Below are 23,670 nucleotides of genomic sequence, written 5' to 3' on the forward strand. Positions count from 1 at the left end.
TCTCCCAGGACACTCCCAGGCCTGGGGAATGGGTCCCAGGGCCAGGCTCCCCGCCACAACCCCCTAAGCTCTCCCGGGCGCTGCGTGTGGGCTTACTCCAGGGCAGCTTGAGGTGCAGGGGAGACAGGATTTTTGTCACCAACTGAACCAAGGCAGGCCTGACATTCTGCACCTAGTCTGTCTTCCTTTCTATCCCTGAGGACCCCTAAAGCCTCAGAGACTGGAGCAAGAAGTCGCAGCTCCCCTGACCACACACATTACAGTCTCCAAGGTCACACACACTCCAGGGTCGCACACACTTAACATGACTCAGGTAAAGCCTGGTGCTCCTTCCCCTGACCTATGTCTCCCCTCAAACGCCACCTTAGGGGTGTGAGGGGAGCAGGGATGGAGTCAAAATCAAGGAGAGCTCTCTGCAGGAAGAGGCATTTGAGTCAGGTGCTGGAAGGAGAAGGTATTCTCCAAGGTCTAAGGAGAATCAGAAGTAGCAGGGAGGGGTAGCAATGGCATAAATTGCCCCAACAGCACCCCCGCTTCCCACCAACTGCAGCCCACCATCAGCAAGCTCAGAAGGGTGGACTCTCCTGGCCTGTAGGACACTTAGGACCCCAAGCTGCTACCCACTCCATAAACATCCCTAGAAATTCCCGAGGAGGGCCTGGCCCAGGCTCAGCTCTCCCACAGAGCAACAAGCAGGGTGTCTAGCCTGTAAGGCCAGAAGCTGTGCCCCCAGCCTCAGAGGCAGGCCTCCACCCCCATGTCCAGGTTGGTGTCACTGGGCTAGCCTGGGCCATGTCCAGGTTGGTGTCACTGGGCTAGCCTGGGCCAGGCTTCCATTTCTGTGGTTTACGGTGGGCAGCTGCTTGCAGCCCGTAGCCCTCCCCTTCCCATCCCTGAGCTTCTGCCCTCGCTTCAGACCCTCAGGTCAGAGCCCCCGACGGCTGGGAAGAAAAACAAATCTGGGGCCTCAGCCTCCTGCCCCTGCCTGGAGGGATACCAGCATTCAGGTCAGAATGCCACAGATCCCCCCACCCCAGAACCGGGAGCCACCTTGTGCGGCTCCCCTTACTCCTCAGGAAACGGAGGCCAGAGAGGGAAATGGCTTGCTTGAGGCTGCAGAGTCAGGACGAGAATCTGGACTCTCAGGGGACCTGTCATTTATTCCTGATACCTCTGGAGTGGCCGCCTGGAGCCCAGCCCACACCCAGCCCTCACGCCAAGGGAACCCTTCTTTTGTCCTTACGGAGGCCCCCAGAGTGGAAAGAGAAGCAAGTTGAACCTACGTTGGCCATTCAGGAGGAGTCAGAAAGCAGCGAGAGGCCCTGCAGGCTGCGACCGCCGTGGGGGCTGCAGGCTCCAGGATCCCGCCCAGTCCCCCGCTCAGAGCTTTGGGCTGCTGGCAGGGGCTGTGGCTGAGTGAGCTACTGTCACAAGGACTGGGCGGTTCCGAGGAAGTGCCTGACTCTCCAGGGGCTGCTCACGATGGCTCCCAGCCCTGCACCCCTTCCCCCAGCCCACGTCCTCCTCCTTCACCCCCACCCCTGCCACCTCCTCAAGGGCATGGGTCTGACTCAGTGCTCTGAGCTGGGAGAGTCAGGCTCAGGATGTGTTTAGGAAATGAATGAACCCACCATCCTACAACTTAATCAGTCGTGTGGGTCTGCCACCCAAGGCCCAGCATCAGCATCACCCCCAGGGGCCCTACCCTAGTTGTCCCCCACTCTTACCTCCCTCTCCCCTCCTCCTGTCCGACCTCCATCATCTGAATGCTGCCTGTGGCCCTGCCCTTTATGAAATCTCTATTTATCAAGTCCACCTGGCACACACTGCACCCAGGGTATCACAGGGTATCATAGCGTTATCTTCTGACCATAACACACATCCTGGGAGGCAAAGATGGGGACAGGAGGCCCAAGCAGGGAAAGAGACTGCCCAAAGCCACACAATGGGCAAAGGGCAGAGTTTGGGATCTGAACCCAGGTCAACCTGTCCCCAAAACCATATACCTACATCAGCCATTTAATAGACAGCCCAGGAACCATTTTCTATTTTGGAACGTCCAAACATGATTCGAAAAAATAACTCTTGAAAATGATTACTCAAATTATCTCCACCTCAAATCAAAGCTGTATTTTGGGCTATAATTTGGTTACTGTGGATTCACAGAGGGTAGCCTGGTGCCCAGGCTGGGTCAGAGGAGTGCAGCCCTGGAGAACCAGTGAACAGCCAGTGGTCACGGCCCAGCCATGTGGCACCCAGGACAACCTGTCCTGGACTAGGGGTGCCAGGTGGGGAGCGGGCACAGTCCCTTCCTCTGGGAGGCTCACTTGAGCCAGATGTGGGACCCAGCCCTCGCCATCCATGGTGTGTGGCCATCGGCTCCAGGCTGCATCCCAGAACTCCAGGAGGAGGCTCTTGGGAGGAAACATATTCCTGCCTCTGCCTTGAGGCAGTGCGGCCAAGGCCTGGGTGGCCTGTTCTGTCCAGAGATAGCCCACTGGCTTCATTCTCTGGTGGGTGTTGGTGTGAGCCATGGCCCAGGCCTGTGAGCTGACCAGGGCCCTCCACACCCCCACCGGTTGAGTGGAGAAGCACCCTCTGTACCTACCACCACTTCCCCCTTTTCATGCCCATAACACTCTTGGTGGCTGCAGGGGCGAGACCACAGACATCAGGGCCTGAAGCAAGCCACTTTACTTCTCAGGACCTAGTTTCCTCATTGTGGAAGTGGCGGCAGGAGGCTAACCCCTTTTCAGGCCCTGACAGCCCACCCCTCTAGGGCACAGTCCTGTTAGTATGGACCACAGTTCAGAGAGGGTCCTAGGGCCTGTCTGAGAGGCTGGGAAGGGTCTGACCGACTAGATGTGGGTTCACACCTCCCGTGACCCTGGCCCTTCTCAGCCTGTTTCCTTCCCTGTGAAAATGGGCCTAATAGTTCTCACCACAGAGAGGTGTCCTGAGAAGCAAGTGAAATGGTGTGCATAGGTGAGAACAGTGGACTCAAGATCAGGGCTCACCACAAGGCGGATACTGGGCTAGGGATGATGACTGCCATTTTATGGATGAGGAAAGGGTAACCCAGAGAGGTTACCCAGTCTGCCCGGGGACCTGCAGGATGCAGCCAGGATATAACCCAGATATCCCAAGCCACGATCTTGGCTGTTAACTTCCCATTACTTCGCCTCTCTGCAAAGCCCCACACTCAGGGCCTGTCACCCAGTGGCAGTTCAGCGAGCAGCAGCTCCCCGAGCCCTACCCGCCTGTCCGCCACCTCCCCCACCAGAAACACCTTCCCTCAGCAGGGGCCAGGCTGGAAGAAGTGAGTCACCTCCTCACCTCCCCTCTCGCCTTACGCACCTTCCTCCACCAGAGGGTCCATTTAAAGCAGAGCAGAGCCTTTTTCAAACGCTCGCTTGCCTGGCACTCCAGAATACAGCATCTATCAGAGGACAGCTAAGCCTCCAACCTTGGAGGGGGACGCCTGGGTTTTGGTCCCAGTTCCCATCTGCTATGTCCAAGAATTGGCACCGAAATCTTCCCTGGGAACCAAGTGGGGGCTGTGGAAGGTAGCCAGGAAGAGCTGCCTGGTAATTCTGTCCATGAGAACAGCCTGACAGGGAGAGAGGGACCCTAAGGAGCAGCTGGGTGGAGCAGACTCTTGGGTGCAGTGGGAGGGGCTGGAAGTGGAAGGCTGTAGGGAACGGAGTGGTTAGGGACTGTAGCGGGGCAGGGTCACCAAAAAACCTGCCCAGGTGCCAGGGAGAGAAAGGGCTGACCTGTGTGCATTCGCTGTCACCAGTTACAAGAATACCAGGGCAATGAGACGTTTCTCCCCTTTACAGTCATGGCCCCGTGCCCCACCCCACCCATGGAGACCCCAGAGGCAGCTGGCAGTGCACTGTGGGTACCCCGTGGCAAGGGAGGAAACCGACCCTGTTCTCTTTTCCCCATCAGAGGCTTCCAATAAAAGTCGGGGGACTGGGGAGCTTTACATTGAATGACAGAGTGAAATTGTGACACTAGGTTGGACTGGATTGGGTTACACCTGAAGATGACTAGGAAAGCTCCAGCATGGGCCCACAGGTGGGGAGGCAAGACCTAGCAGCGGATTTGGAAGGTAGAGGAAAGAAAAATGTTTCTGCTTGCACCCTACCAAGTTCAAAAACCATCTGGTAAAAGGCTTCCTATTCTTGCTGAAAATCTTTCTAATGGCTGACACGCTCTTGGGTTGATAGGTCCTTCCTTTTTAAAAAAACCTTTTAAAAAGATTATCTTTTATTGGTGGGTGAAGAAACAGAACAGGGAGTGTAGATTCCCTGCCTGTCCTGTCATCTCAGACGCCTCGGGAGTCAGGCCCAGCTGTTTTGGATGGCAGTTGTGGAGCCGCATGGTGCTGGGGTGCTCTCCTCCCTCATACCAGCAGTGACTTCTGCAGCCGGTGTGGCTGACACTGTGGGTTTGCTAGCACCTATTTCCTGTTGCTTGTCTTCTGTGGACTGAGAACCTGGGGTAGGAAGGGCTGAGCTCCATGGAGGCAGAGGGGGTCTTTCAGGTTCCCCACTGGATCCTGGCACCTGGTGCCTACACACCACACTGCTCACAGACACACTGAGTGACAGGCTGGAGAAGCGCCTCGGTGAGGCCCTCAAGAGGACAAGGCCTTATGACTGCTGCTTCCTGAGATGCCCCATGGAGGGGACCAGATCATTTGCTTGCAGATTCAGTGACCCATTACCCAGCACCTTTAAGGAAGCCAGACATACTGGTCTCCTCTACTTCTTACAACAGTCCTCTGAGGCAGGAATTATCATCCCCATTGTATAGATATGGAAACTGAGGCATGCTAAGTCAATGAGTAGCAACCAGACTCATTCCACTGCCCTACAGTTAGTACCCCACAATGGGACTCCTCTCTACCATTACTGGTTGGCAAATTGAGGCAGGCAAAGAACCACTCAGTTACAATATGGATGGATGGATGGACGGATGGATGGATGGATGGATGGATGGGTAGATGGGTCGGTGGATGGGTGGATGGGTAGATGGGTAGGTGGGTGGATGGATGGATGGATGGGTGGATAGGTGGGTGGGTGGATGGGTGGACTGGTGGACGGGTGGACAAATGGAGGGATGGGTGAATGGGTGGATGGGTGGATGGGTAGATGGGTGGGTGGATGGGTGAATGGGTGGATGGGTGGATGGGTAGATGGGTGGGTGGATGAGTGGATGGGTGGATGAGTGGATGGGTAAATGGGTGGGTGGATGGATGGATGGACGGGTGGATGGATGGATGGGTGGATGGGTGGATGGATGGATGGGTGGATGGGTGAATGGGTGGGTGGGTGGATGGATGGGTGGGTGGATGGGTGAATGGGTGGGTGGGTGGATGGATGGATGGATGGATGGCCAGAGCCCTCAGTAAACAAGGCAGTTGCTTACCCAGAGTATTTGGGAGGAGGTGATAGGGAGGGAAGGAGGGTTCCAAGCCAAAGCTGTGAGGGAACTGCTGAGGTTCCAGTCTCACCTGGAGATCTCTGTGAGGGCATCAGGAGCAGAGGGAGCACTAGTGACCGGCATTTCCCAGCCCAGGCCAGGACTCATGGGGGCAGAGACAGGGAGGCCAACTCCTGGTCAATGCAAGGAAAGGCTTCCCAGGAGCCCGAGTGGCTGCAGGTATGGAAAGAGGGCGGGGTGCTTTGACAGGTGGAGAGCGCCCATCACTACAGTCTGTAAGCAGGTCTGGTTCCACAGAGAGGACTCAAGCCTCAGATGTGAAACTAGAGACTTGCTGTCTAGGGGTTCCCTGACCCAAGTGCTGCTGGGATCCATGGATAAGCAAATAAATATGGGACAAGGATGACTTACAGCTGTCTGAGATGGCCCAGGGTAAGTGTTGAACAGAGAGGGCCAAGAAGGCAAAGACAGACAGTTTTTAGAGAACAAATGTGCATTAATGTTGTCAGATGAGTAACTCTGTGTTCACCTGGGCTGACAGGACCTTGAGATTAGAAATGAGTTTCCAGAGTGCCACGGTTCTCCTCCGAGTCCCAGTCTGATGGCCTCTACTGGGCCTTACAGAGCCCCTCACCTGAGCAGCCCAGCTGGCCGGGCCCCGAAGATGCCTGGGCTGGGCTCCATTGTGCTGGGAGGCCCACAGGCCCATGGCTGACAGGGGCCCCATCAGAGCCCTGTGAGCTTCCAGGGACTCCCAGGGGTCCCACTAAGGGGACAATACAGGCACTGGACAAGGACACACTGCGCATGAGTGTGGCACCTGCCCTCAGCAATACTGATCACGAGGCAGCTGTCTGTCATGAAGATGAGGAAGGTGACGACAAGAGAGATGACTCTCTCTAATGTTATGGGGCGTCTGGCTTTTGACCAAGGTCTGTCTGGCTTGAAAGCTTTGTTCTTTTAAATAGGCCTTTTCAATGACGAGGCAGGAAAGTGCCCCACTACCTCAGTTCCCCTGCCTCCTTCCCTCCTGCACTCTCATGGGGCCAGCCCAATTCCCACTTCTTTCTCCTGTGTCATGAAACCAAAACATGCAGAAAAGTGAGAGAGGGCTGGACATGATGGCTCATACCTGAAATCCCAGCACTCTGGGAGGCTGAGGGGGGTAGATCACTTGAGCCCAGGAGTTTGAGACCAGCCTGGTCAACATAGTGAAACCCTGTCTCTACTAAAAATACAAAATTAACTGGGTGTGGTGGCACACGCCAGTAATCCCAGCTACTTGGAGGCTGAGGCAGGAGAATCGCCTGAACTTGGGAGGCAGAGGCTGCAACGAGCCGAGATTATGCCATTGCACTCCAGCCTGGGTGACAGAGTAAGACCCTGTCTCAAAAGAAAAAGAAAAGAGAAGAAAAGTGAGAGAGGAGGCAAGGAGCAAACACAAGATGGCCAGAGGTAGATGGAGACACGCCCCTCAGGCTCAGCTGCCTGGAAGTCCAGTGCTAGTGCTGTTCCTGTGCAAGCCTGCTTCAAGGTAACAGAGACAGGTGCAGGGAGATGGAGCAGGTGTCTGTAAAGGTGGCCTGAGGCTAGACTGAGGAGAGCCAAGTCATGCACAGCAAGGGGCAGGACCTTCCCAGGAGGTCATAGGAACCAGGACCAGGTTCCAGATTCAGGGGAAGGGATTAAGTGGGTAGGGTGCCTGGTGGGGCTCTCACGCATGATGCCCTCCAATCCTCAAGGAACCCTGTCAAGTCAGTACTGTGCTGTTACTGTCCCATCTTTCAGGCAGGTGAGGAACTGAGGATAACAGTGACTCGTCCAGGTCACACAGCTGTGCACAGCCCTTGCCAAGCTGATTTGGCAGTCGGGGGCTCACTAGGATCCAGCAGTGGGTGAGGCAGGAGGCAGAGGCCGACAGTGAGGGCAAGTGAGGAAGGGAGGCCGTGGGCCCTTGGGGGTGACTGATGCAGGGGAGGATGGAGCTGAGCCACCCCAGACCCTGAGCCCTGGAGGAGGCACTGACCCTATAACCAGCCAGGAGGGGTCCAGCTGTCTTCACAGGAAGAGCAGGGCTCCTTGCTACATGGGTTCCTGCCTGTGAGTGACCAGCCAGGGGTACCAGTGGTCCAGGCACTGTTGTTGCACACCCCCGTCCCCAGGCATTGCCCTCCCACACCACCTACACCTGCCAGGGATGTCCCAGGGGAGCACAGGCCCACAGCGAGTCCAGGCAGTGGGGCGTGACAGGGCTCAGGCACTGGGTTCTGGTTCTGGCCCGTTCCATACAGTCTGCATGAGTCACAAACCTCCTGGGCCCAGATTCCTCCTCTGTAAGATGGGGATGAGAGCATCATCCACTTCCAGGGGCTCTGAGGACTAAATGGACAACATCTGCAGGAGCCTCATGCAGGGCACTTGACGCTCACTGGGCTCCTGGAAGGGCAGCCGAAAGGATTCATGCATGTTAACTGAGAGGAGCCCAGGGAAGGGGCGTTTACAAGAACTGAGTTTCATCCTAGCTGGGACACTTCTCTAGACTAGTGGCTCCCACTCTATGGCCTCAATTTTTTCATCTGTAAATTGGGGAGAATATGTGGACTCCTAAGCCCTTATAGGGCTGATACGGGGTGTCCTGCTTTGCGGCTGTGAATTGCTGTAGGTGTGAGGGCTGGCAGGCTCCCTTGGGCTTGGGACTTGCTCAAGAGACAGAGATGGGCCCCTAGAGCTTCAGGGGAGCCCCACTCCTATGCCCATGCCCTTCCCTGAAGGCAGGGAGAGACCCCTGCAGCCTCTGGAGGCCCTTTAGCCCCCTCTGCCAGCCTCAGCAGGTTCAGGACCTCGGAGCTGAGCCTGAGGCCTTCCGTGCCTAGGGGCTAGTTGGACTCCGCACCTGCAGGGGACGGCATGCGGGGCTCCTTATCCTTGCTTGGCCGTTAACCTGCACGTCTCCACTCGCAATCCTCTAACGTTGGTTTACTACTACAATGTTTACAGACAAGGAACCAAGGCTCAGAGAGTTGAGGGGCTCCCCAGGGCCACGCATGAGTGTAGTAGGATCAAAGCGGGCCACTGGGCTCTAAGGTCAGAGTGAGAGACAAAGATGGCGCCTGCCAAGTAAAGGCTTCTATGTTGGAGCCTGGGAAATTGCTCTACTCTGCCCAACACAGCCAGTGGACATGTTGCACAGAGCCACGTTGCGGAGAAACATGGCTCTAAGTAGAGTCAGATGCTCCCCCTACCCCAGGCCTGGGGAGCTGGGCTGTGTGAGGAGTCTGGTGCTCTCTGGGACCATTCATTATTTAACATTTTACTCTCAGCCTACACAGAGGTAGGACTCAAATCAAGACTGCCGGGTGCAGTGGCTCACACCTGTAATCCCAGCACTTTGGGAAACCGAGGCGGGTGGATTACTTGAGGTCAGGAGTTCGAGACCAGCCTGGCCAACATGATGAAACCCCATCTCTACTAAAAATACAAAAATTAGCTGGGTGTGGTGGCAGGTGCCCGTAATCCTACCTACTCGGGAGGCTGAGGCAGGAGAATTGCTTGAGCCCAGGAGATGGAGGTTGCAGTGAGCCGACACGGTGCCATTGCACTCCAGCCTGGACAAGAGAGCAGGACTCTGTCTCGAAAAACAAACAAAACAAAACAAAACAAAACAAAAAGACGGCTGGACCCTGAGTACAAGCTCCTTCCCTTGAGGACTGGGAGTTATCTGAGGCCTGGGATGAAATTTCTGCAGCCTGACACACAAGGCACGAGATGGGTGGATCACGAGGTCAGGAGATCGAGACCATCCTGGCTAACGCAGTGAAACCCCGTCTCTACTAAAAATCCAAAAAATTAGCCAGGCATGGTGGCGGGCACCTGTAGTCCCAGCTACTCGGGAGGCTGAAGCAGGAGAATGGCATGAACCCAGGAGGCAGAGCTTGCAGTGAGCTGAGACCGCGCCCCTGTACTCTAGCCTGGGCGGCAACTGCCCAGGCTGGAGTGCAGTGGCATGATTACAGCTCACTGCAACCTCGACCTCCTGGGCTCAAGTGATCCTCCCACTTCAGCCTCCCAAGTAGCTGGGACCACAGGTGTGCACCACCATGCCCCAGCTAATTTTTGTATTATTCATAGAGATTGGGTTTTGCCATGTTGCCTAGGCTAGTCTTGAACTCCTGGGCTCAAGCAATCCACCTGCCTCAGCCTTCCAGAGTGCTGGAATTACAGGCATTAGCCACTGCACAGGGCCAGAAGTCCTGATTTTTAAAGGCTCCTCAGGTCCAGGCAAGCTGAGGCTGGGACAGACATTAATTCCTTGCAGGGTCTTCTCTTGATCCACTGAGGAAGTTGGTGACCCAGCCTCCAGGCCTTCCCTCCAGACCCTCCTTGAAGAAGAGTGAGAGCTGGTGGGCCTTAAGGAAGTCGAGACGTCATAGATGGACTTTCTTGGGGGAGCTGGAAGGCAGAGCAATCGCAGGGAGGAGCCCACAACCCAGGGGCCCTCTAAAGCAAGTGTCTCCCTATGTGTGCCTACGGTGGGAATATGATGAGGAGTCTGTCATGGACTCATGGCCAGTCCAGGTTGGGCAAACTTAGGAGGGTCCAGACCTCAGTCTCCTCACCTATAAAATGGGAACAACAAAAGCAGCTCTACTCAGGCCCCCGAAGAGCCAAAACAATCTTGAAAAAGAAGAATAAGGTTGGAGGACTCACACTTCTTGATTTCAAAGCTTACTACAAAGCTACAGTAATTGAAGTAGTGTGGTACTGTCACAAGGACAGACATATAACCAATAGAATGGAAATAGGGAGCTCAGAAATGAATCCTAACATATATGGTCAATTGATTTTTGACAGGGGTGCCAAGACCATTCAATGAGAAAAGGACAGACTTCAACAAATGGCGTTGGGAAAACTGGATATCCACATGCAAAAGAATGAAGCTGGACCCTTACTTTATACCATATGCAAAAATGAACTCAAGATGAATTGAACACCTAAATGTAAGACCTAAAGTTACAAAATTTTAAAAGGAAAACATAGGGAAAAACTTCATGATATTTAACTCGGCAATTATTTCTCAGATATGATATTAAAATCATAGGCAACAAAACAAAGAGTAGACACATTGCATTCATCAAAATGAAAAACTTTTGTGCATCAAAAGACAATATCAAAAGAGTGAAAAGACACTCCGGAGTGGGAGAAAATATTTACAAATCATATCTCTGATAAAGGATGAGTATCCAGAATATATAAAGAACTCCTACAGCTCAACAATAAAAAGACAACCAATTCAAAAGTGGGCAAAAGTCTTAAATAGACTTTCTCCAAAGGAGGTATACAAATGCCCAATGAACACATGAAAAGATGCTCAACATCATTAATTATTAGAGAAATGTAAATCAAAACTGCGATGAGATACCACTTCATGCCTCCTAAGGTGGCTATGATTTAAAAAAAAATAGAAATTAACAAGAGTTGGCAAAGATATGAAGCAATTCGATCCCTTTTGCATTGTCGATGGGAATGTAAAACTGTTTGGCAGTTATTCAAAAAGTTAAATAAAGGATTACCATACGATCCAGCAATTCCACTCCTAGGTATATATATAAAAGAATTGAAAGCAGGGTTTCAACAGGTACTTGTACACAGATGTTCATGGCAGTGTTATTCACAATAGCTCAAAGAAACAGCCCAGTGGCCATCAATGGATCAATGGATGTACAAAATAAAGTATATGTGTAGAATGGAATAGTATTTTGTTATAAAGAGGAAGAAAATTCTGACACATGATATGACATGGATGAGCCTTGAAGACATTATGCTAACTGAAATAAGCCAGACACAAAAGGACAAATATTATCTGATTGTACTTATAGGAGATGACTAGAATAGGCAAATCCATAGAGCTAGAAAGTAGAATCGAGGTAGAACAAGGTATGAGGTGAAGGAGTGGGGAGTTATTGTTTGATGGGTACAATTTCTGTTCAGGATGATGAAGCAGTTCAGGAAATAGTGAATGTTCTTAATGCCTCTGAATCAATACTTAAAAATGGTTAAAATGGTCAATTTTATGTTACATATAATTACCACCACTCCCAAAACTTTTAACCTCTGCTCACTCAGGTGAGTCAAATGAGGTCATGAAAATGGTACAAACCAGATGTATGCCCATTGTCAGCAACGGTAATTTTTGTTTTGTTTTGTTTGATATTGAGCTCTTATTCCCCAGGCTGGAGTGCAGTGGCACAATCTTGGCTCACTGCAACCTCTGCCTCCCAGGTTCAAGCAATTCTCCTGCCTCTGCCTCTCGAGTAGCTGGGATTACAGGCACGCACCACCACACCTGGCTACATTTTTTGTATTTTTAGTAGAGACAGTTTCACCATGTTGGCCAGGCTGGTCTTGAACTCCTGACCTCAGGTGATCCTCCCACCTTGGCCTTCCAAAGTGCTGGGATTATAGGCATGAGCCACCACGCTCGGCCAGCAATGGTAACTAATTACCACAATTATCTGTGTTGACACCTGTCAACCTAAAGTTCTACATGGAGGCACTGGGGAACTTTGAAAAACACTGATGTCCAGGTCCTGCTCCCAGAAATCGGGATGTAATTGACCTGGGTGTGGCCTAGGCATTGGGATTTTTTAGAATGACAGTCCTACAGTCTGGCTCTCTGCTTCATTTCTTTTCTTTCTTTGTTTTTTCTTTTTTGAGACAGTCTTGCTCTTTTGCCCAGGCTGGAGTGCAGTGGTGCGATCATGCAGTCACTACAGTTTCCAACTCCTGGCCTCAAGTGACCCTTCCACTCCAGCTTCCCAAATACCTGAGACTACAGGTGTGCACCACCAGGTACAGCTAATTTTTGTACCTTTTTTTTCTTTCTTTTTTTTTTTTTAGAGAAGTGGTTTCACCATGTTGCCCAGATTGGTCTTGAACTCCTGGGTTCAAGTGGTCTTCCCGCCTCAGCCTCCCAAAGTGCTGGGATTACAGGCATGAGTCACCCCGCCTGGCCGCTGTTCTATTTCTGACCTTATCTCCAACTACTCTCAACCTTGGTCACTCTCTCTAGCCATGCAGGCATGCTCTTGCCTCAGCCCATCACCCCCTCACTTCCTCCCCAGTGTGACTGTTTCCCGTTCCTGTTTCCACAGCTGGGAAGCCCTGAGTTCCATCTGACCACCGCATCCCCACACTGGTTGCTGGTCTCCAGGGTTCCAGCTGGCACTTCCTGTTGCCCAATGGTGGGTGGCCTGTCAACACAAGTGGGAGGAGCTGTCACTCTCCTGCCTGCTCCATCACCCATTGCTCAGTGTGCCAGGCCTCAGAAAACCACCACACCCTCCCATTAACTGCAAAGGGCTCTCTGACCCAGACCTGGGAAGGTGGCATCCAGGCCTAGCCCAGTCCGAAATTCCATCCTTGTGGCATCCCCCAGGCCCACATCCCTTCCATGAGGCTCAGTTTCCTCTCTGTAAAACAGTAATAAGAATACTGACCTCACAGGACTATTGCTGGAATTCAGTGAGATAACATAGATCATCTTGTTATTTGAAACCAAAGGAATGATTCTCTAATGGTGGAGTATAACATGCAACGCTGAACATCAGTGGAGGAGGCATTCTGGAAACAGCAAGATCTATGTATAAGGCTCACCCTATAGGTGCATATTCAATTATAAATCTGGGTCCCCTGGGACCTGTTCCTGGTCTGCTACCCCACTATGGTGAGCAGGAGGAGGTGGTCCCTTAGCACTGCCCTGAGCTGCAGGAGGAGGTGGTCCCTTAGCGCTGCCCTGAGCCGCAGGAGGAGGTGGTCCTTTAGTACTGCCCTGAGCCACCCCATCCTCAAAGCCCTTATCTTAAGTGATGATGACCCTGACATCCTACAGATGAGGAAACTGAGGTTCAGAACGGGAAAATGATTCTCCAAGGCCATCCAGCAAGTGTGGGTGAGGGCTGGGTGAGGCTTCAAAGAAGCCCGCTTCCTTCTTCTTTTTTTTGAGACGGAGTTTCGTTCTTGTTGCTCAGGCTAGAGTGCAATTGTGAAACCTCAGCTCACTACAACCTCCACCTCCTGGGTTCAAGCGATTCTCCTGCCTCAGCCTCCTGAGTAGCTGGGTTTACAGGCACGAGCCACCATGCCCCACTAATTTTTTGTATTTTTAGTAGAGACAGGGTTTCACCATGCTGGCCAGGCTGGTCTCGAACGCCTGACCTCAGGTGATCCACTCGCCTCGGCCTCTCAAGAAGCCATTTCCTTCTAAGCCTGGAGGATGGGTCATTACTGAGTCTGTGAGGGAGGAACCTTCCAGAGCCAACCCAAATGGGAGTCCCGGTGTGGGCGGCCCAGGGCCCAGGGCATCATTCTCTCTAGCTGGAAGCAGAGGCAGTCTTGGTTTCCACCCAAAGTTCCCTCCATTGTGTGGTTTGCAGCGTCAGCCAGGCTCTGGGTGAGGAGGAAGGGCATCCCACTCACAGCCTGCAGCCTCTGTTTTCTTTTGCACGAGAGGAAACAGCCACCACCAGAGAGGGTGTAGAAAGGCAGAAGAAAGTATCTCTGCCACCACTTAGGGCAGAGACCTTTCATAATCCAGCTCGTGCCTTCCCTTCCTACCAGTCACCTTGCACAATGCTCTGGGCCAGAAAACTGTCTTCCAAACCCCCTTCCACACCTTTGCCCATGCCGTGCCTCCCACCTTGAGTGCTGTTTGTCCTCCTGACATCTCAAATCCTCACCCACCCTCCAAAGCCCAAAGAAAGGCCCTCCTTCTCCATCCCAGGGGCTGCCCTAGCTCTGTGTAGATGCCAGGAGCAGCCAGGAAAAGCACGTGGGTTCCTGGGGACTGGAGCACAAAGCAGGTCATCAAGAAGCAGATCTTGTTTTTTATCAAGAATAAAATTGAATTAAGAACACCAAATCAACCCAGAACCCTGCAGCTAGCAAATCCTGGCAGTGACCATCTGCAGGCATCGCAAAAGCAGAGCAAGCAAGACCACAAACCTCTGCAATCTTCTAACACCTGAGCAGCCAGACACGTCCTGTGGAACGGGCACAGATGAACCAAGTTCTTGGTCACCAGAGGCCCATGTACCACAAAGTATACACAGTGTGTGGAAAGGGCGTGCTAGCAAACCACAAATTTGGCGTAGAAACACCAATTCAGTCTTGAAAGCAGGAATTACTTAGTTTTCTTTTTAAATATTTTCTTTTTAATGACACAGGTACTCTGTATTGACTTGCAGAAAATCAGATGGGGGATGGAGAGAATCCTACTTCCAAATCCATAGACACCAATGTTAATATGTAGGGAGCCATCCTTTCATCCTACACAAATTAAAATAGAAGCAAGAACAAACTCTCTAGAATTCAGGGGCAGAGGGCAATAGAGTTTGACAGACGTGGGTGGGAGTCCCTGCTCTACCCTGCACAGGTGACCCTGGTCTGGTCCTAATCCTGCCGTGCCTTAGGTCCCATCACAGAGTCAGGAAGACACTGACGATGGGTTTGGGAGCATGTGGACTGAATGGTACCATGCCTGGCACAGAACAGGCACTCAGCAAACAGGCAGCATTGCTGCTTCTCAGGGGATGATGTAAGTAGCTGGGATTCAGGGAAAAATTCTTCATGGGACTTGAAATAAATGTCATCTTTTTCATTTTTAATTGTTTGATTTAATTTTGAATAATTAATACATTCATATGGTTCAAAAATCAAACAGTATAAAAACATCAATCCTGAAAACATTCACAGACGCTCAGCCTCATCCCTCATCCATCTCTTTTCTCTCATTCTCCCAACAGGCAACCACTTTAATGAGCTCCCTGTGCATCCGTCCACAGATTTTTGTTGTCAATACAACAAGCCTGTGCCAGTATAAATGCTTATTTCCCCACTTTTCACAATGGGTTGCCGACCAGACGCACTGCTAGATACTCTCTGCTTTTTACAGGGAACATCAGGTCTTAAAGAGCTTTCCCAATCAGGAAAGGGAGAGCCTCCGTCCTCACTCCTTCTGACAGATGCAGCCAGGCAGGTGCTGAGAAGGTACTTGGTGGCAGCGAAGGCAGGATGTCCAGGGCCTTCAAAGCCACAGCAGTTTGCTGGGCTGCAAGGCCTTCCACAAAGTCAGAGCAGGCTCTAGTTTCCAGCAGGGCCCCATCCACAGGCCCTGATCCTTCCAGGCCATTCTGGGGTCCCTCCTTTCTGTGTGAAAAAGCTCCTGCCCAACCAGAGGACTATGGGGGATCCCAAAGTGGCTGCTAGTGCCCATGGCTAAAGAACTGCCCCCACTCTTTCACCCAGAAATGCCTCCTCCCCTGGAAAAGAGCCATTAGCCTCCTCTGCCCAAAGAAATCATCCCCAAGTGAAAAACCTTTAGAGTCAAAGATCTACCCATGGTGTTACTGTCCAGAATAATAAATAATTGTCAGTAACCTAAATGTTCAACCATGGGGGATTGGGCAAAAAAATCACAGCATAGTCACCAAATTCACAAGCTAGAGCACTGTGCGGCCATGAACATCGGTGTGGCCGAAAATGAGGAACCCATGTCCACACCCACAAGTGTTCCTGATGGAGTGAGTTACGCTAAAAAAAAGGAGAGGGTGGCAAACTGTGAACACTAGCGCTACTGAACCATACACCAAAAAAATGGGTAAGCTGGTACATTTTATGTTATGTGTATTTCACTACAATTTAAAATAAAATTTAGAATACTAGAAAAAAAGGAGGGAGGGCCGTGCATGGTGGCTCACGCCTGTAATCCCAGCACTCTGGAAACCAAGGCAGGAGGATTGCTTGAGCCCAAGAGTTTGAGACCAGCCTAGGCAACATAGGGAGACCTCACCTCTGCAAAAATAAAAAATTTTTAAAAGAGAGGGAAAATACGAAATTGTGTACACAGTATGCTTGCACCTATGTAAGGCAATCTCACCCAAACACAGCAATATCTTAGCAGTTGTGTGATTAGACTAAAGGTGCTTTTTCTTTTCCTAGTTTTCTCCATTTCCCCACTTTCCTTTTAGGATTTTATATTAGTCGATTTTGTTTCTTTAGACAGTATATATATACACATACACACTTTAAATATATATATACACACACACATACACACTTTAAATTATACATATATACACACACACACACACACACACATATCTTTAAATGCCCAGGATAGAACAGGTGCCCAGCAAATGTCAGGCTCTCCTAATGCCCCTGGGCCATGGTAGACAAGTCTGGGGGTAGAGACAGGCAGCTTTGTGACAGGTCAAAGTAGCGCCCCTCAGTCCCCTTCTCTGTAGTCTCATAAATGGGCATCTCAGCGTCTCAGAACTGGGGAGGGAAAAGGCACCAGTGGCTGAGTGCCACATAGGGAAGGGGCGGACCAGCCTGGCCAGTCCCACTGTGTGAAGCTGGTGAGTCACTGCCCCACCCAGCATCAATGCTGTCACCTGTTAAATGGGCTTGGGGAGGCTCAGCTCCTCCCAGTGTGGCACAGGGGTTTCCAGATGGAGCCAGAGCCCAACCTCAAAGGGGAGAGATGCCCACATGTCAAGGGGAAAGTTCACGCCTATTGTCCCCATACCCCCTTGGTGGTTCCCACCCAAAGGGTGGGTGACGGTCACTGTAGTGCATGTGGCCCAGCCTCCCCAGGTCCTTACTTTTCCTTTTAACTACCCTAAAAGGGATAGGATGTGGATCTCAATAGAATCTGATCCAGAACTAGATTTTCCCTCTTAAAACAATATCTAATGACATCTTTGCAAAGGCCATTAGATGGACATACATATTGTGAGGGATGGGGGGCCTGGGCGGGGATGGCACAGTTGAGATGCTGCTCCTCTCAGAGCACTCCTTGCCTGACCCAGTTATTCCTCCAGCCCTGGCACTGGACCATGGCTTCCTTCAGGTCAAGACAGTCTCATTCATCTGATTAGATGTTGCAGGGTGAAGAAGCTCAGGGGTCCAGGGTGGACCACCTAGTAGAGAGCCCTACTCACCAAATATTTGCAGAATATAACAAAAGTGAAATGAAGCGCTGGGCACTGTGGCTTACGCCTGTAATCCCAGCACTTTGGGAGGCCGAGGTGGGTGGATCATCTGAGGTCAGGAGTTCGAGACCAGCCAGGCCAACATGGTGAAACCCCACCTCTACTAAAAATACAAAAATTAACCGGATGTGGCGGCGCACGCCTGTAATCTCAGCTACTCGGGAGGCTGAGACAGGAGAATCGCTTGAACCCAGGAGGTGGAGGTTGCAGTGAGCTGAGATTGTGCCACTGCACTCCAGCCTGGGCGACAGAGTAAGATTCTGTCTCCAAAAAAAGTGAAATGAAGTAAAAAATGGGTTCAGGAAGGGAGATGGACCATGGAGACATTCACTGTCCATTCATTTATTCTATGAACACATCCTCAGCTGGTACCCCACTCATCAGCCCTGTGCAGAGGATACAGACAGACATTTCTTGCAATAGTTCAGCCGCCTACAGGGAGTGGAGCTGTGACAAACTGGGGGCAGGGGGAGGACCCTTCCTTCTCTGGGTTTCCCAGCTCCTTAGACTCAGTGCTAGGCTAGACAACATGAGGTCTAACGCCCTCTCCACTCGGACAGCTGGGATTTGCAGACTCAACCTTGTCTCACTGACAGGTCCCACTCTGAGGCTCATTTACAAACTTCCTGCCAAGGGATGATGCTCTTTATCATCTGCATGTATCACAGAAATCACATTATCCCTTCCCTCCCCTGTGGCTGGTCTGCCCTGCCTCACTCCTACAGCAGCATGCATCTGAACACTCAGCTGCAGCTAAAATCAGGCTATAAATAAATACTGTGTGGTCACACTGATACAATTACAAAAACAGGTCGACCGAGGGACAGGACTGTGTCTGCACCCACGCTGAGTGTCCCCACTACTTCTGTACCATTACAGCTGCTTTTCAGACTGTTTCTGTCTCCTTCCTTACAATCAGGCTGCTAACTGCCCTGCCTGTGAAATGTCCTCTCATAGTCCAGGTCCACCAACATTTATCCATCACCAACTGTGTATCAGGTACTGTGCAGACTGCCACCAATTGCTACATCTATAGGCTAAAAGACCCCATGCCAAGTTCGTTAAAATTGTGGGTGAAATTAGAGTTCACAGGACCTGAGTAAAAGCTAGGGGACGTCTCCTAGGAGTGTAGTATATGAGCTTTAAGGAAAGCTCTTAGGGAAATCATCTTTGGCTCCTGAGAAACCACTTTTGCTTCCTCCCTTACTGTGAGCTAAAGCCAAACACAGCAGGGCTAGCTCCCCTCCTCCGCCCCGTGTTCTGTATGGGTGAGGTGATATGGGTGATAACTGAAGGGCTGTGATCTCAAACATGATCTTTCTAGTTTAGCCAAAGTAGGGTCCCTCCACTCTGTCAACTCTGTCACCCAGACCAGAGTGCAGTGGCGCAATCTCGGCTCACTGCAAACTCCGCCTCCTGGGTTCAAGCCATTCTCTTGCCTCAGCCTCCCAAGTAGCTGGGATTACAGGAGCATGCCACCACGCCTGGCTAATTTTTGTATTTTTAGTAGAGTCAGGGTTTCATCATGTTGGCCATGTTGGTCCTGAACTCCTGACTTCAAGTGATCCATCTGTCTTGGCCTCCCAGAGTGCTGAGATTACAGGCGTGAACCACTGCACCCGGCCTAAAAACCAGTCATTTCTAAACAGTGTGCTGGCAGGCTGAAGGGTTTGACAGTGCCTTGGGCTGGGGTGGGGGAAGGCCCAGACAAGGGCCAAGCTGGCTGGGCTGTTCCTAACATAACACCTGCGGTCAGAGTAGTGTGCCTTTTCTGTTTTACAGATTTGTCTACAAATGAAGCTTCAAAATATTGTTCTAGCCACCTTGTCTGATCTTCTTACCCCTCTGGGAGATAAGAGGATTTCCTCTTACCCCGAAGCCAAAAGATCCAGTGATATGAAAGATAGAGGGATCCTGCGACAACACAGGTGCTGGAGCCAGCCTGCCAGGGTTTTATTCCCAGCAGTGTGACCTTGCGCAAGTCTCTTAATGTCTCTGTGCCTCAATTTCCTCATCTGAATAAGAGAGAGAACAGTAGCATCTGTTTGAAGGATTGAATGAGTGAATATGCATTCATCTTGGGAACAGCGCCTGGCACATCTTTTGTGCTCAGCAAATGTTAGTTGTTATGCACTGGGATGGGCTGAGCATCAGGAAGAGGTATTAGAATCCAGAGCCCTGGGGCAGGTGATGCCTTGATGCGTACAGTGACCTTTCGGGGCGTCAGCCCAGACTCAGTGTGAAAGGTTCCCACTGGCTACTTCTCTCCCCTTCCTGCTCTGGCCTTCCCTAGGGAAACTATATGCCCACCCCAGACCCAGGGAGCCAGCCACAGAGGAGAGCAGGCACTTGGAGGCCAGGAAGCCCAGAGGTGCGACGAGCTCAGAGTGTGGGCAGGATGCCGCTCAGGAAGCTCCACAGGCGCTGGCTGCTTGCTTCTGCTGCTGCTGCCACACCCTGATCCCTTATACGCCACCCCTACCTGTGCCCAGATCCTGCCATAGGGGCTGCTCCTTGCCCAGCTCTGCACTAGGCTCTGGGCCTGGACAGAGGTCTCGGTGATAAGATAGTCAAGGGGTCCTGGCCTGCCCTGGGCTAGAGTGGACTGGGTTTCCAGGCCCTACCCCTTCCCCCAACTTTGCACACCAAGGCAGGGCAGCAAGGTGGTGACTCACAACCCCCACCACCCAGGGCTCCAGCTGCCAGCCTGGGCCCTGAGCATCCTGGTGCTTGGTCCTCCGGATGGGCTGAGGCAGCTCTGCCTCCATTCGATTCTCTGGGCTGCGCCCACCCTGTCTTTGTAGAGATGGGGAAACTGAGGCCCAGAAAGGCACAAGGTGCCCTCCCCATGTGGGGTCCTTTGCCTACTGTGCAGTCAGTGCAGAGGAAGCAGAACATTCACACGCTGGCCACAGGCCCCAAGTGGAGCTGGCCGGAAGGGAAGGAAGGCCTGGCTCCGTGGCTCTCATCCTCCTGGCTGCAGCCCCAGGAAAGGGCCCAGGGAGGGCAGGGCAGTTGGCTGGGGCTCAGCCGGCTGAGCCGAGGGCCAGAGAGTCCTCTTCGGGGTTGGAGGCAGCACCCCAGGACAGCCATATTCCCCAGCTCCAACCAGAGAGGTCTCAGCTTTTCCCCGGAGCCCTGGGCACAGCTGGAGCTGAGGGGCAGAGGGGGAGTTGAAGGACAGCTGGAAAAATGCTGAGATGATCCGGGGGTCCAAGCTGGGCTGCAGGCTACGTGGCCCGGGCCAAGTCACTTTACCTCTACCACTGGCTGGGCGCCCTTATTTCATGGGGGAAATGACTTGATTTAAGCCTGTGTTGAATTTAAGAAAGTAAGCAAGCAATTGCCCGCCTGGCTGCCTCCTTGAAGGATCCCTAAGGTCTGCAAGGGACAAGGGGCTGGGTGAGGGAAAGAGAATTACCATTTGGAGTGAGGCAAGGGGCTGGGGTCTTTAGTGCACTGGATCCCCTTGCTGATCCAATGCTTTAGTTGGTGTGTTGATTTTTATTTATCCCCATTATATAGATGGAGAGACTGAGGTTCAGAGACAGAAATGACTTGCCCAGCCTATAAGTAACAGAGCCAAGACCTGAACCCAAGTTTGTCTGGTCTCTAAATCTGTGACCCCTCCTTTGCTGCCCCACACATCCTCCTCAAGCCCCCACCCATGTGTTACCCTCTGCTGAGGAGCTCCTGCTGTGGGGAGAGGTCTCCCAGAGGAGAATACAGCTGGGGCAGCAGAAAGGAGGACCCTCATTCATGGAGTCCACTTGCCTTCCAATCCAGAAGGGTGGGGGTCCGGGTCACCTCCATGACTATTAAGACCAAGAATCAACCACTATTTTATGAGAAAGCTCCCCTCTCAGAGCCGCATCCCATCACCTGCATGGAGATTTCAGCCTAGCTCTGCCCGCTCCACTTGTTCAGTGCCCCCAACCATCCTCACTCACCCAAAATGCATCTTTGAACTGCAGCTGGGGCATCATCCTCAGGCGTCTGCCGCGGCAAAGCTTGCTCTCCTGCCACAGACTGGCCTGATGGAGGGCCAGGCGCCAGCAGCACCGTCCCAGTCCTGGCAGGGCTGGCCCAGGCCCCCCTTCCCGCCCGGCGCCGTCTGCAGCACTCAGAAGGCAGCCATGAGCCAGAGAGGAGCTGCCGAGGGGAGGAAAAGGCTCAACCTGTTTTGTTTGGGGCTAGAATCGGCAGCAAAATGAGGAAGGAGTGGAGCTCAGTGATGGGAGGGCGGGCCCTGGTGTCCAGCCCAGCCCCTCGCCGACCCTGCGGTGATGGAGGACACAGTCTGGGACCCAGAGCAGGGAACAGGGATGCCAGCCCTGTGTGGGAGGCAGTGGCCAGTGGAAGAGGCAGGCTGGAGTTCAGGCCAGGCAGGCAGGCAGCCCGAGGCCTGCGCAGGAAGGTTTGTGCAACCTCCCCCCGGGCGGGCGCGGGGCCCTCGCCCACAGGAAGTGGAGTTGCTGTGCTCCCCTGTGCAGCCCCGCCTGCCACCTGCCATCCTGCTCTTGCCTCTGCTTGCCCCTCCAGAGGCGCGGGCTCACTATTCCAGAGGTCATATGCTAAGGGAGCTTGAGGCCCACCAACAGTGTGGCCAGGAGGGGCCCAGGAACCCCAGGTGTGTCACTGGCCAGCCAGCCCAGCGCCCTTCCAGGCTGGGCCCAGAGATGCCAGACTCTCTACCCCGCACAAGCAAACCATTCTTGAGGGGCTTACCCAGGCCTAGGGCATCTGTCATGCATCAAAACCCGGCTGCTCCGGGACCCGAACCAGGTCCTGCCCTCAAGGGTCCCACAGTCTGGGGGCAGACACAGCTGTGCTCTGGGGGGCTGTGAGCACACAGAGGTGAGGTGAGCAGGCAGCAAGATGAGGGAGAACAGCCTGAGGCCCCGGCACTGCCCCCCACCCCCCACCACCGCCACCGCTGCAAGTCTCCTGATTAGACACTGTTTGGGGCAGAAAACCCCCCTCTGAAGATGGAGACTTCCGGCTCAGTGAATGGGAATAGACGGAGAGAGAAACAGGATTATCAAGGTACAGAGTAGGGTGTTTGGAAACCCAGCCTGAGGCCCAGTTTTTTTTCATTTTGACCCTACCCTTCAAGGGCTGAGGGACCTTAATAGACTCTCCAACTCGCTGAGCCTCAGCTTCCTCATCTGCCACACCCAGTCTTTGGAAAGGAGACGGTGTCAAGAATATTTCTGGAATTTCCAGTTTGGTGTGCAGGTGCTGGGGGCACTGTGTGGTACCACCTGAGGAAGAGCTCTGGACTAGAACCCCTACCCCAGCCCTGAGGAGCCAGGCCCTGCCCCCTCAGCAGAAGATGCAGCAGGAAGTCCTGAGCCCAGGGCAGGCTGGCAAAATGGGATGAGTCAGGGATTGCCCACAGATCACCACCCTCACTGATGTCTGCCTTACAGCTGACGGGGTGGTAAGTAGATGAGAGTTGCTGCAGATGAAATAGCTGAGCTCCCAAGTGCCCATTATGCATGCCCAGGGTTTAGAGAGAGGTGCACACCCAGGCTCTGAAATAGCCACCCAAGAGGAAACACTCTGGGGAGAATTGCAGAGCAATGGGACTGCCCCCAGAGGGCCCTCACCTCCAGAAACCTTGGACTTGAGCTAACCTTTAATCTGTAAGGCACCCCAGTCAGGTTTTTTGTTACTTGCAGCTGAAGATAACTAATAGTGTAAAAATCCCCTTGAACTTTGTAGGCCATAGAGTGAGGCAGGCTGCACCTCCCCTCCCAATGGCACCACCACCTCTGATAGCACTGGCTCAGCCTCCCTGAGCTCAGTTTCTCCATCCATCAGATGGGATGATGCCTCGAGGTCTGGAGCAGTGTAGAGACCCTCTGTTAACAGAAGTCTCCTGCCCTCTTATTGGCAGAAAATTTCACAGCTGGGCTCCCTGCCCTGCCTCTCTAGGTGTCCTTCCCATCACCTCCCAGAGGCTTCCGCTCCAGCCAGGCCTCTTCCCTCTCCCCAGAGGCACCTTTCCCACTCCCACCTGCTCTGTTCCCAGCCTCCCTTCTGGCAAGCTTTCCTTGATCTTCCTTACCTTGGCAAATCCTCCCACCCCTCAAAGCCAACCTCAAGGCTCCCACACATGAGGCCTTCGTTTCCCAATTGCACTTGTCCAGCCAGGGCAGCT

At 52.7% G+C, this 23,670-nt stretch overlaps 1 protein-coding gene across 2 annotated transcripts in view; it reads right to left on the bottom strand.

Moving 5' to 3' along the window:
* LOC105491018 (proline-serine-threonine phosphatase interacting protein 1) overlaps positions 1-21,935 on the bottom strand; it is a 42,155-nt gene extending 20,220 nt beyond the window's left edge. For both annotated transcript variants that reach the window (XM_011757101.2, XM_011757100.2), the window contains exon 1: positions 21,455-21,935. In XM_011757101.2, coding sequence (XP_011755403.1) covers positions 21,455-21,490 — 36 coding nt within the window. In that variant the 5' untranslated portion in view covers positions 21,491-21,935. The remainder of the gene's footprint in view (positions 1-21,454) is intronic.
* Positions 21,936-23,670: the final 1,735 nt, after the last annotated feature.

The sequence above is a fragment of the Macaca nemestrina genome, chromosome 7, assembly GCF_043159975.1.
Source record: "Macaca nemestrina isolate mMacNem1 chromosome 7, mMacNem.hap1, whole genome shotgun sequence".
NCBI classification, from domain to species: Eukaryota; Metazoa; Chordata; class Mammalia; order Primates; family Cercopithecidae; genus Macaca; species Macaca nemestrina.